General features: G+C 39.0%; 1 protein-coding gene across 1 annotated transcript; it reads left to right on the forward strand.

Annotated features, from left to right (window-relative positions):
* Positions 1 to 945: 945 nt before the first annotated feature.
* Positions 946 to 1,875, forward strand: LOC306662281 (olfactory receptor 6C4; the record flags this gene model as incomplete). Its single annotated transcript, XM_079141789.1, has 1 exon — positions 946 to 1,875. The coding sequence occupies one exon, from the start codon at positions 946 to 948 to the stop codon at positions 1,873 to 1,875; it is 930 nt and encodes a 309-aa protein (XP_078997915.1).
* Positions 1,876 to 14,099: the final 12,224 nt, after the last annotated feature.

The following is a 14,099-nucleotide window of genomic DNA, read 5'->3' on the forward strand; positions in this document are numbered from 1 at the left end:
TTCCCTGGAAATTACCAGTTTATCTAGAAAGAACTCTTATTGTTAAAAAAAAAAAAAAGTGGAGACTGCTCATGATTTCCATATTCCAAGATTAGATGGCAGGTTAGACAATGGTCATTGGGCACCCTTTATGGTCACTGATAATGCTTCAAAACTGAGCAAAATTCAGTGTGTAATGCTACCTATGCATCTCTCGAGAGCTCTATTCTCAGGAATATATTGCAAATCAATGTCCTGGAGAGACTGATGGTAAGACAGACACATAAAAAAATGCTAATTTTTAATATGATTTATTGATGCGTGAGCCTTGTTCAGGCAGAATAAACTCATAAACTCTCACAGCATAAAATGAGATGCTATTCAGCATTGCCTATGGGAAGAAGTATTACTTGTTTCTGAAACACCGAAGTCAGATATTTGGATAGTGAAGAGATAGGGATTTACGACAGATATCCAGTGAAGCAAAAAAATATTGCAGAGATATCAAAGAAACAGGAAAGCACAGAAAACAGCATCAGGTAGAGATATTTCTACCAAGAGCAATAAGTAGGGGAGATTATTAATAGAGTCAGAGGAAAGTGCTTTAAATACGGAGATTTCATAAACACTTTAAAAGGAAAGAATAGTTTCAAAAATGTATGCTTCTGAAAACAAAAGTTTTGGATAATTATTCTATAATATGTTATAATATGTTCTGTTAAATGTCTAGGAATAGTTAAATTTGAGGAATTACAAGACTTTTAGGAATAAGGTCACTTATGTAAAAGATATGGGACGTCCATGGAACCAAGTGTAGCCTGGTAGTACACTGATTAGGGCCAAGAGGATGGAGAGCAATGTAGGACCTGATTGTGTTGATTAAAATAAGCCTTACCTCCTCCTCTGAGGAATTCTTCAGTTTTCTCCTTTCTCGCCTTTCCCCCTTTAGATCTGCTGAAGGTCAACATGAAAAACAGGTCCATGCTGACTGAGTTTATTCTATTGGGCCTCACGAGTCAACCTGAACTTCAGGTGGTATTGTTCATCTTTTTGTTTATCACCTACATGCTCAGTGTCCTAGGAAATCTAACTATCATCATCCTCACCTCACTAAATTCTCAACTCCAAACCCCCATGTATTTCTTCCTGCGGAATTTCTCCTTCTTAGAAATTTCCTTCACATCCATTTTTATTCCCAGATTTCTGACCAGCGTGACAACAGGAAATAAAGCCATCAGCTTTGCAGGCTGCATCACTCAGTATTTTTTTGCCATATTTCTTGGGGCAACAGAGTTTTACCTCCTGGCTTCCATGTCTTATGATCGCTATGTGGCCATCTGCAAACCCCTGCATTACCTGACCATCATGAGCAGCAGAGTCTGCACACAGCTTGTGCTCTGCTCCTGGCTGGGGGGACTCCTAGCTATCTTGCCGCCAATCATCTTGATGAGTCAGGTAGATTTCTGTGCCTCCAATGTGCTGAATCACTATTTCTGTGACTATGGGCCCCTCCTGGAACTTGCCTGCTCAGACACAAGCCTTCTAGAAAGGATGGTCATACTTATGGCTGTGATAACTCTAGTGATTACTCTGGTGCTGGTGACATTTTCTTACACATACATCATCAGGACCATTCTGAAGATCCCTTCTGCCCAGCAAAGGACAAAGGCCTTTTCCACTTGCTCTTCCCACATGATTGTCATCTCCCTCTCTTATGGCAGCTGTATGTTCATGTACATTAATCCCTCTGTGAAAGAAGGAGGGGCTTTCAACAAAGGAATAGCAGTTCTCATTACTTCAGTCACCCCTGTGTTGAATCCCTTCATTTACACTCTAAGAAATCAACAAGTAAAGCAAGCCTTCAAGGACACTGTCAAAAAGATTGTAAAGTTTTAAGAAAAAAATAAAGAATTAAAAACGTATTTCCACTTCATAAATATGTACTGAGAGTACTAAATTTTAAGTGCTGGACTGGCCCTTGAACACAAAAATATGGAAATCACATGTCTCAAGTCAAGGAATCCATAGCCCAGAGTACAGGTAAGTTGTACAAACTATAAATTGATGGATGAATTTACAAAAAATAAAACCACATAGTAAGTGTTTCTAGAAAAGGTTGAATGAGAATCCAGCAGAGAATCCAGCAGCAGTTGGGAAGAATTAACTCTTCTTTCCAGAAATGACTTGATACTTAAGGAGCAAAACACAGCTTATGAAGGAGAAGTGGTTAAGAATTTGGAGTGACAAAGAAGGCCAGATGGTGAAGTGTGTAATTGCAAACTGTGGGAGTTGAGTTTAGTGAGTCTAGAGGAGTCCTAAGAAATGCCACCTGGCCTTGTTCCTAGGGGTGAGGCACTGACGTTGTTCCTCAGCCCCAGAGACTGGCTTCCATTAAAGTGTAATTTCAGTTTTTCTCCCTGTTATTATTTAGGTTTCCATTGTAGCCACTGCAACTTCCATCCCTTTCTAAGAGGAAAATGAAAGGAAAGAATATGCATTTAGCCATGTCCTCCAAATTAGAAGAAATTTCTCTGGATTTTGTCAGCAGGCTGTCCTTTCTAGAGTTTAGGGTAAAAAGAGGTAAAAAACGGTCAGAAGGCTCTGTCTCTGTGCCTCTCCTGGACAGAATCTATTGATTTTCTTAGGTGACATCTCTCTGAGTTAATAGCAGGAGATCTGCTTTCTCTCTCTTTGATCACTTCTGGTGATTTTTTACTTGTATGTATTAATTGTAAACATTAATTTATTAATTAATGTGAACATTAATGTTTACAATTAGGGGTTCAGTGTCCTATTTCAAATACATGCATATAGCACACATGGATCAAATCCAGTCCCCCTTTATCCTATTATGATTTTATTTTCATCCTTTTGTTTATGGTAATTAGATACTAGAAAAGACAAATTCGGTGATCTGCTTCATTCTTTAGCTTTTCCTTAAATACGCCACTTTTCTTGCTAACATAAACCACGATGGATAACTGTTTTGTAAAGTGAAAAGAATATAAAGTATGAATACAATTTTATATCTAAAATGTTTCCAAATCATCAGTCTTGAAAATCTGAGAATAGATGACCCTACCAAAATAATGCCATACGCGGATTCAAGGAAACAACTTACATTTTAACAGGTGTTGGTAAGGGCCTTGATTTCAATGGAGGGACTTCTTTTTAATCTGAGCATGTCATCCTACTTCAGTGATATCCTAACACATTGTAGGATGTTGTTTAATGTTTTGAGTACAAATGGAACATAATCCAATGTATTCACATACTTTATATGTGGTAACGTGAGCAGTAAGGTGGGTTGTTCAGATCATGAGAACAAATTGTCAGACCCACAGAAAGTACTAGAGTATTTATGGTATTTCTAAATAAAAAGTTTTTTTTTTTATGGAAAGCCTCTACTGTTTTGAATAGCTAGTAATTAATTTGAATTGCTAGATTAATTTCAGTTTATTCCAGATTCACTGAGATACCTTTTAATTGGTTGAGTAATGTTCTTAAACAGTCACACCTGCATTATTAAGTTCCTCCACATCCAAATTTCTCCCAAAACCTGTGTGGTAAAGGAGAAGCAATGCCACATGGGGGCTTGAAACATGGTGGCTTTAGATCAAATCCCAGATTCTCAACCATCTATTGGAATCACCAAGGGTTGGTCACTCAACCTTTATGGGATTTATCTTTCTCAACTCTAAAATGTGGATTTTTTTTTTTTTTTTTTGGCGGTGCTGGGGATTGAACCCAGGGCCTTGTGCTTGCAAGGCAAGCACTCTACCAACTGAGCTATATCCCCAGTCCTAAAATATGGATATTAATAGTGTCTATTTGATAGGGTATTTTTAATTATAAAATAAAATAAGAGATGTAGAATATTAAGAGAGCCAGTGTTTACCGCTTAGTAATAACATCCTTTATAACCACATGATAAATGTAAACAATATCCTTTTTGAAAAACTTTAGCTTAACTGGGAAAAAGAGACATTAAATTGATTGATTTAATATAACTGGGACTATACAATGTTGGCCATTCTACTTGCAATCCTTCTGCAACAAAACCAATATAGTTCCACCCTCCTATGTCTCATTGCATGCTTGAATAGCCAGATTGTTGAAGGTCTTGCCTATGTTCCAGATAAAGATATCAGAATACTCAGGAATGGGTTGTTAGGATTGGGCTAACATTAGCCTCATGTGCACCAGATATCTGTGGGAGAGTGGATGTATTAATATTCTGGGACAGAGAAGTAAGCACACCATGTAATTCAAAGTTTAAAGTCACAAGGCCTGACATCACTGTCTTCACTATCTAAGCATTTAGAAATGAATTTGGGAGGAATAAATGACCTTCCAAAAATGCAAAAAATAAAAGACAATTCATGCTCTTCAGAAGCTGTTCATCTAGGCTGGCTTCCTGTTAATATATTCTTGGAATATAATCTAGGTCATAGATAAACAAAAGTAATGATTTTGTTGATTCTGAGACTGAGTTACGGGAACATTCAATACTAAGTATATGAATTAGTAGGTTTTATTCCTCTGATCCCCACTGTAGACAAGAATCAAAAGAAACAGATTCAGGTACTAGTATTCTCAGTGTGATGTCACTGAAGTACTAGGATGAGATGACGGAAATGAAGGTGGGCTGATCTGCCACACTTGCACATTGATGCTCCCATTGCCTCTCCTTAATGCCTCCAAAGCTTGTGGACTTATGACTTTGAAATCTAAAGGGGGCCCCAGTGAGAGCCCTTCTGCACAGAAGCAGCGCGGCCAGCTCCGGCCCGCCCCGCTGCCAGCTCCGGCCCGCCCGCAGGTTGCTTCAGAGACCAGCACAGGGCGCCAGGGACTCCCCCAACAGCCCAGCCCCCTCCAGTGGGAAGCGCCTCTCTAGGCTAGCTTCCTGGGGCAGACCGCCCAGTGAGAGCCTCCTGACGCAGAGCCAACCACGGGTCCCCAAGCCAGTGGAGACATCCGATACACACAAGCGGCTTCTGGGACCAGGGCTGGGCAGCCAGAGACCTCTCCAGGCAGCATCGTCCCCCTCCAGCTGCAGGCTTTTTCCACAGGGCATCCAAGATGGCGGACTAGAGGGTGACTGCATCTCCAGTTGCCCCAGAACCCAGGATCCAAGAAGGGGAGGCATTGAAAGTCTCGGACTAAAATAGAACCACGGGGTGAGTCTCCCCCACCCAGCGAAGATCAGCTGGGCAGCAGGCCCGGATTTGAGTGGCTTATTAGAGTGGGACAGGGCAGATAGCGTCTCCCCCAGGCAGCTCGGTGCAGTCTGCCTGTGGGCTCCGCCCACAGGGACAGATCCTCCAGCCTCTGGGAACAGGCCCCCCAGTGAGAGCCCTTCTGCACAGAAGAAGCCCGGCCAGCTCCGGCCCGCCACAGCCAGCTACAGCCCGCCCCACTGCCAGCTCCAGCCCACCCGCAGGTTGCTTCAGTGACCAGCACAGGGCGCCAGGGACTTCCCCAAGCAGCCCAGCCCCCCTCCAGCGGGAAGCACCTCTCTAGGCTAGCTTCTCAGGGCAAATCACCCAGTGAGAGTCTGTCTACACAGAGCCAGCCACAAGTCCCCAAGCCAGTGGAGACCTCCAACCTACAACCAGCCTCTGGACCAGGGCTGTGCAACAAGAGACCTCTCCAGTCTCTCTCCCTGGAACCAGTAGCGGGCTAGGGGCAGCGTTCTTCGGAAGCACTGCATTATCAAATTAATCCAAGACTTCTGGCTACTGAAGGCTGGTAGGTGATACACTGGAAATCTACAGGGTCACTATAAGCCAATAGAGGAAATCTACAATATCACAGAGTCCCATAGACATCTGACCAATATGAGAAAACAAGGAAAGAAAATGTCCCAAACAAACCTAGATACTATATCAATAAAACCCAATGACAGCACAGCAGAAGAAATGTCTGAAAGGGAGTTCAGAATGTACATAATTAAAACAATCAGGGAAGCAAATGAGGAGATGAGAGAACAAATGCAGGCATTAAATGAATGCACTAATCAACAGTTAAAAGAGCAAATAACGGAAGCAAAAGAGCATTTCAATAAAGCGTTAGAGATACTGAAAAAAAAACCAAATGGAAATCCTTGAAATGAAGGAAACAATAAACCAAGTTAAAAACACTATAGAAAGCATAAACAATAGGATAGATCATCTGGAAGACAGAACCTCAGATATTGAAGACAAAATATTTAATCTTGAAAACAAGGTTGACCAAACAGAGAAGATGGTAAGAAATCATGAACAGAATCTACAAGAATTATGGGATATCATGAAGAGGCCAAATTTAAGAATAATTGGGATTGAGGAAGGCTTAGAGAAACAAACCAAAGGAATGAACAATCTATTCAATGAAATAATAGCAGAAAATTTCCCAAATCTCAAGAATGAAATGGAAAACCAAGTACAAGAGGTGTATAGGACTCCAAATATGCAAAATTACAACAGACCTACACGAAGGCACATTATTATGAAAATACCTAACATTCAAAATAAAGACAGAATTTTAAAGGCCGTGAGAGAAAAGAATCAGATTACATTCAGGGGGAAACTGCTAAGAATATCAGCAGATTTTTCAATCCAGACCCTAAAAGCTAGAAGGGCCTGGAACAACATTTACCAAGCCCTGCAAGAAAATGGATGCCAACCAAGAATTTTATGCCCAGCAAAACTTACTTTCAGATTTGACGATGAGATAAAATCCTTCCACGATAAACAAAAGCTAAAGGAATTTACTAAAACAAAGCCGGCATTACAGAACATTCTCAGCAAAATATTCCATGAGGAAGAGATGAAAAACAACGATGCAAATCAGCAACGGGAGGAACTAGCCTAAAGGAAGAGCCAAATAAAGGAGAAACCAAATCATGTCAAAAAACAAAAATGAGTCCAATGACTAGGAATACAAATCATATCACAATGATAACTGTGAATGTTAATGGCCTGAACTCATCAATCAAAAGACATAGACTGGCAGATTGGATTAAAAAGAAAAATCCAACAATATGCTGCCTGCAAGAGTCCCATCTCATAGAAAGAGATACCCATAGACTAAAGGTGAAAGGATGGGAAAAAACATACCATGCACACGGACACAGCAAAAAAGCTGGAGTATCCATCCTCATTTCAGATAATGTGGACTTTAAGCCAAAACTAATCAGAAGGGATAAAGAAGGACATTACATACTGCTTAAGGGAAGCATAAATCAGCAAGACATAACAATCATAAATATCTATGCCCCGAACATTGGCTCATCCATGTACGTCAAACAAATACTTCTCAATTCCAGAAATCAAATAGACCACAACACAATAATACTGGGTGATTTTAACACACCTCTCTCAACGCTGGATAGATTGTCCAAACAAAAATTGAATAAAGAAACCATAGATCTCAATAACACAATCAACAATTTAGACTTAACCGACTTATATAGAATATACCATCCGACAAAGAACAAATACACTTTCTTCTCAGCAGCACATGGATCCTTCTCTAAAATAGACCATGTTTTATGCCACAAAGCTACTGTTAGCAAATACAAGAAGATAGAGATACTACCTTGTACTCTATCAGATCAAATGGACTGAAATTAGAAATAAATGACAGAATAAAAACCAGAAACTTCTCCAATACTTGGAGATTAAATAATACACTATTATACGATGAATGGATAACAGAAGACATCAGGAGGGAAATTTAAAAATTCTTAGAAGTAAATGAGAACAAAGACATCATATCAAAATCTCTGGGACACTATGAAAGCAGTACTGAGAGGAAGATTTATTTCATGGGGCCCATTCAACAAAAGAAGTAGAAATCAACAAATAAACGACTTACCACTACAGCTCAAAGCCCTAGAAAAAGAAGAGCAGACCAACACCAAAAGTAGTAGAAGACAGGAAATAGTTAAAATCAGAGCGGAAATCAACGAAATTGAAACAAAAGAAACAATTGGAAAAATTAACAAAATAAATAGTTGGTTCTTTGAAAAAATAAACAAAATTGATAAACCCTTAGCCACGCTAACAAAGAGAAAAAGGGAGAAAACTCAAATTACTAAAATTCGGAATGAACAAGGAAATATCACAAAAGACACGAGTGAAATACACAACATAATTAGAAGATATTTTGAAAATCTATATTCCAACAAAACAGAAAACCTCGAAGACATCAACAAGTTTCTAGAGACATATGAATTACCTAAACTGAACGAGGAGGACATACACAACTTAAATAAATCAATTTCAAGTACTGAAATAGAAGAGGTCATCAAAAGCCTACCAACAAAGAAAAGTCCGGGACCAGATGGGTTCTCAGCCGAGTTCTACAAAACCTTTAAAGAAGACCTCATTCCAATACTTCTCAAACTATTCCATAAAATAGAAGAGGAGGGAACCCTCCCAAACTCATTCTATGAAGCCAATATCACCCTGATACCTAAACCAGACAGAGATACATCGAGGAAAGAAAATTTCAGACCAATATCCTTCATGAACATCGACGCAAAAATTCTCAACAAATTTTAGCAAATCGCATACAAAAATATATTAAAAAGATAGTGCACCACGATCAAGTGGGTTTTATCCCAGGGAAACAAGGTTGGTTCAACATCCAGAAATCAATAAATGTCATTCACCATATCAACAGACTAAAAGTTAAGAATCACATGATTATTTCAATAGATGCAGAAAAAGCATTCGATAAAATACAGCATCCCTTCATGCTCAAAACACTAGAAAAAATTGGGGTAGTGGGATCATTCCTTAACATTGTGAAGGCCATCTATGCTAAGCCCATGGCCAATATCATTCTAAATGGTGAAAAACTGAAAGCATTCCCCCTAAAAACTGGAACAAGGCAGGGATGCCCTCTTTCACCACTTCTATTCAACATCGTCCTTGAGACTCTAGCCAGAGCAATTAGACAAACCAAAGAAATTAAAGGGATATGAATTGGAAAAGAAGAACTCCAACTATCCCTGTTCGCTGATGACATGATTATATATTTAGAGGAACCTGGAAATTCAACCAGAAAACTCTTAGAACTCATAAGTGAATTCAGTAAAGTAGCAGGTTACAAGATCAATGCTCATAAATCCAATGCATTTTTATACATAAGTGATGAATCTTCAGAAAGAGAAATTAGGAAAACTACCCCATTCACAATAGCATCGAAAAAAATAAAATACTTGGGAATCAATCTCACAAAAGAGGTGAAAGACCTCTACAATGAGAACTACAGAACACTAAAGAAAGAAATTAAAGAAAACCTTAGAAGATGGAAAGATCTCCCATGTTCATGGATAGGAAGAAGTAATATTGTCAAAATGGCCACACTACCAAAAGTGCTATATAGATTCAATGCAATTCCAATTAAAATCCCAATGATGTACCTTACAGAAATAGAGCAAGCAATTATGAAATTCATCTGGAAGAATAAGAAACCCAGAATAGTTAAAGCAATCCTCAGTAGAAAGAGCGAAGCAGGTGGTATCGCAATACCAGATTTTCAATTCTTTTACAAAGCAATAGTAACAAAAACAGCATGGTATTGGTACCAAAATAGACAGGTAGATCAATGGTACAGAATAGAGGACACGGACACAAACCCAAATAAATACAATTTTCTCATACTAGACAAAGGGGCCAAAAATATGCAATGGAGAAAAGATAGCCTTTTCCACAAATGGTGCTGAGAAAACTGGAAAACCATATGCAACAGAATGAAATTAAACCCTTATCTCTCACCCTGCACAAAACTCAACTCACAATGGATCAAGGAACTCAGAATCAGACCAGAGACCCTGCATCTTATAGAAGAAAAAGTAGGCCCAAACCTTCAACTTGTTGGCTTAGGAGCAGATTTCCTCAACAGGACTCCCATAGCCCAAGAAATAAAAGCAAGAATCAACAACTGGGATAGATTCAAACTAAAAAGCTTTCTCTCAGCAAAGGAAACAATCAGTAATGTGAAGAGAGAGCCTACAGAGTGGGAGAATATCTTTGCCAATCATACTTCAGATAGAGCGCTAATATCCCGCATCTATAAAGAACTCAAAAAACTCTACACCAAGAATACAAATAATACAATCAACAAATGAGCTAAGGAAATGAACAGACACTTCACAGAAGATGTACAAGCAATCAACAGATATATGAAAAAATGTTCAACATCTCTAGTAATAAGAGAAATGCAAATCAAAACTACCCTAAGATTTCATCTCACCCCAATTAGAATGGCGATTATCAAGAACATAAGCAACAATAGGTGTTGGCGAGGATGTGGGGAAAAAAGTACACTTATACATTGCTGGTGGGGTTGCAAACTAGTGCAGCCACTCTGGAAAGCAGTATGGAGATTCCTCAGAAAGCTTGGAATGGAACCACTATTTGACCCAGCTATCCCACTCCTTGGCCTATACCCAAAGGACTTAAAATCAGCATACTACAGAGATACAGCCACATCAATGTTCATAGCTGCTCAATTCACTATAGCCAGATTGTGGAACCAACCCAGATGCCCTTCAGTTGATGAACGGATAAAGAAACTGTGGCATATATATACAATGAAATATTACTCCGCCATGAGGAATGACAAAATTATGGCATTCGCAGGCAAATGGATGAAATTGGAGGGTATCATGCTAAGTGAGATAAGCCAATCTCAAAAAACTAAAGGACGAATGATCTCGCTGATAAGCGGATGAGGACATACGGGGGCGGGGGGGGGGTAGGAGGGGTTAGTTTTAGGGTTAGGGTTAGGTTTAGGGTTAGGGATAAGGAGGGTGGTAAGAATGAGGAAGAAAGGAATGTATAGAGGGAAAAGAGGGGTGGGAGGGGGGAAGGGAAAAAAATAACAAAATCAATCAAACAACATTGCCCTATGTAAATTTATGATTTTTAATTAAAATTAAAAATTTAAAAAAAAGAAATCTAAAGGGGTATTCAACTCCAATGCCACTCTTCACAAAGAGTTAAAAGTAAAATTCAAAAGAAAAAAATATTTTAAGAAATAAAGTAAGGTATAATAAAGAAATGGTTATGAACAGTTCTGTAATAACATGAGTACTCTAACCAAGGACCATCTTCACTCCTTTCTTTAAAATCACCCAGAAGATCACAAATGAGGGCTTAAGCATATCTGCTTACACATATCAGTAGGGAGTATAGCTAAAACTCTACTGGGGTCATCCACTCTGAAATCAACACATCCATCCGAGGAATTAGTCCAGTGGAGGAGAGACAAAATCGTGCCCTGGACAATGTATTATATAAAGGAGAATTACTGAAACAGAAACATCAAAATTTTTCAAATAAGTAATATTATAGAAAAATATAAGAAAGATACTGATATTATAAAGAACAAAACATAAAAATAATGAAGTGAAAATGCTTCTGAAAAGCACTAAGTAAAGGAGAGGTATAGTCAAAGCAGAAATAATAAGATAAAAGGTAAGTTCTGGTAAACCCTCCAATAATACAATTGAAGACAACATAAAGACTGGATTAGAGAGAGATGACAGGTAAGTAGGTAGATAGATGATAAACGATAGATAACAAAAGACAAATGCAAATGCCAAAATAAATCCAAATAATGGGAGTCATAGGTGGAAGGGGGGAATAGATTTCCTATAAATAGAAAAATGGTGATGGGTATCATAAAGTGTGATATATGACAGATAAAGAAAGAATATACCTTTTAAGAGCAGGCTTTTACATGTACTAGCACAATAATAAAAGAATGCCTCAGTAGGCTTGCTGCACTCAGAAGAAATTTTGAAAACAATTTTTAAAGAAACAATTAAAAGAACAGAGAAATCCAGAAGGATGATGAAAATGATACAAAACATTAAAAATAACAATTTATATAATCCATATAAACTATATTTTGTCTTTTTTAAAAATAAGACTCAGAGAAGAAAAAGAAAATCTATGTACATAACTTGAAATAAAACTCTAGAAAACATATGCATGGTGGGATTGCAAAGGAGGATCAAGGTAACATGAAAGAAAGATCATATATTTATTGTGGTCAAAGGAAGAAATTTTTTTAAATGTATAAATTAATCAGCAGATGAAAATGAACAAGCGTGAGACTTAAAGCATCCATCATAAAAATAAGATGTGATTTATAACTTTTAAATCAACAAAACTAAAATTTGTTATCCAATAAAAGATGGCAAAGGATTTAAAAGTAGTAAAAAGTAGAAGAAAAGGACAGTAGTGTAGTTAGTACACTAACCTTCTTCTCCCACAAAATGCACAGTTCTCCATAAGTGATAATAGCCTTTGGAGGGCTCCAGAGCAAATTTAGGAACCTACAACAACACAATATAACAAAGGGAAATGGAGAAATGCCACACAGAATGAATAAGTGGGGAGATATACATATCTGAGATGTCTGAAAATGGCTAGGAAGAAAGAAGTGGCATAGGAGTTTATGTAAGGGGTTCAATAAGAAGAAGAAGGAAAAGACCCTAATTTTAAAATGTGTGAAAGACCTGAGTAGACATGTCCCAAGAAAACATACAAATGACCATAAGAATGTGAAAAAGTACTTAACATCTCTAATCATCAGGGAAATGCAAATTAAATCCCAAATGAGATATTACCACACATCTCAGGATGGCTATTATCAAAAAGAAGAAAGATACATTTTGGTGAGGATGTGGAGAAAGGTCAATTTTTGCACTGTTTTTAGGAATGTAAATTAGTGCAGTCTCATGGAGAAGAGTATGGAGTTTTGTTGAAAAACTAAAAATAATACTACCATATGAACCAACCATCCCATTTCTGGGTATTTCCTCAAAAGAGATGAAATCAGAATACTGAAGAGAAGTCTGCACCTCCACATTCATTGAAGCACAATTCACAACAGCCAAGTTATATAATCAACCTATGACTCCATCACAGATGAATGTATGAAGAAAATTCAAGTGTATATATACACAATAGAATACTAGTCAGCCTTTAAAAATAAATAAATTCTGTCATCTGCAAAAATATGGATGAAATTGTAGAACACTATGCTAATAAGCCAGTCACAGAATGGCAAATACTGCATGTTTCCACTTATTGTTGAATCTAAACCATCAGAACTCATAAAAGCAGAGAGTAGAATCATGATTAGCAGAGACTAGGACATGATAGAAAGATTATGGTCAAAGGGCACAAAGTCTCAGGAGAAATAAGATCAGTTCATTCTTAGATCTATTGCACAGCTTGGTGAATATAGTTAATAGTATAGTATACATTTCAAATCATTAAAAGAGAAAGTTTCAAATATTTGCACCACAAAAAGTAGTATTTGGACTGAGATCCAAGATGGCGGACTAGAGGGAGACTGCGTTCCTTGTCGCTCCACAATGCCGGATTCAAGCAGAGGATATCTGTTTCTCGGTGAGGCAGTTTTTGCTGCTTATCAATCCCCTGCTCTTTACCCCATTTGTCTGCTGTGATCACCTGCAATCTGCCAGCATATCGACGCCTTTTTTGAGAGGAGATTGCTCACTGTCAGGCGTCTATCATCCCCCATTTGCCTGCCTCTCGCCTGTCCATTGCCTGCCTTACCCCTATCAATCACCCAACGCTCGAGGTTCACCTCCCGATCGTTGGACAGCTGCCAGCAGACTGACCGCAGACTGCCAGTGGAGAACCAGCTGCCTGCTGCTGCCTAGAAGTTCACTATTACAGTACCTGCAGGCTGCCGCCATTTTGGGACAACAGCCAGGCCCTGTAGGACCCCTGGCCGGACTGACTGAGTCCTGTCTCCAAGACCCCTCAGCCCGACCAATCACTCCCTGCCTCTGGGGCCCTCACATCAACTGACTGCTCCCTGCCGCCAGGACCCTCAAACCAACTGACTGCGCCCTATCACTGGGAACCCAGACCGACTGATTGCACCCGGCCTCCTGGATCCCACAACCACACCAAACACACCCAACCTCCAGGACCCCTGCCTGACCAACTGCATCCTGTCTCCAGGACCTCCAGCTGACCATGTCCACCCCTGAACTGCAGCTCCCCATTTGCCAACACATTTGGAAGCCAGAGCAGCCATCTTGGATAATCCTGGAAGCCGTAGCTCCGATCTTCGGG

The sequence above is a fragment of the Sciurus vulgaris genome (genome assembly GCF_902686455.1).
Source record: "Sciurus vulgaris genome assembly, chromosome: 5".
NCBI lineage: Eukaryota > Metazoa > Chordata > Mammalia > Rodentia > Sciuridae > Sciurus > Sciurus vulgaris.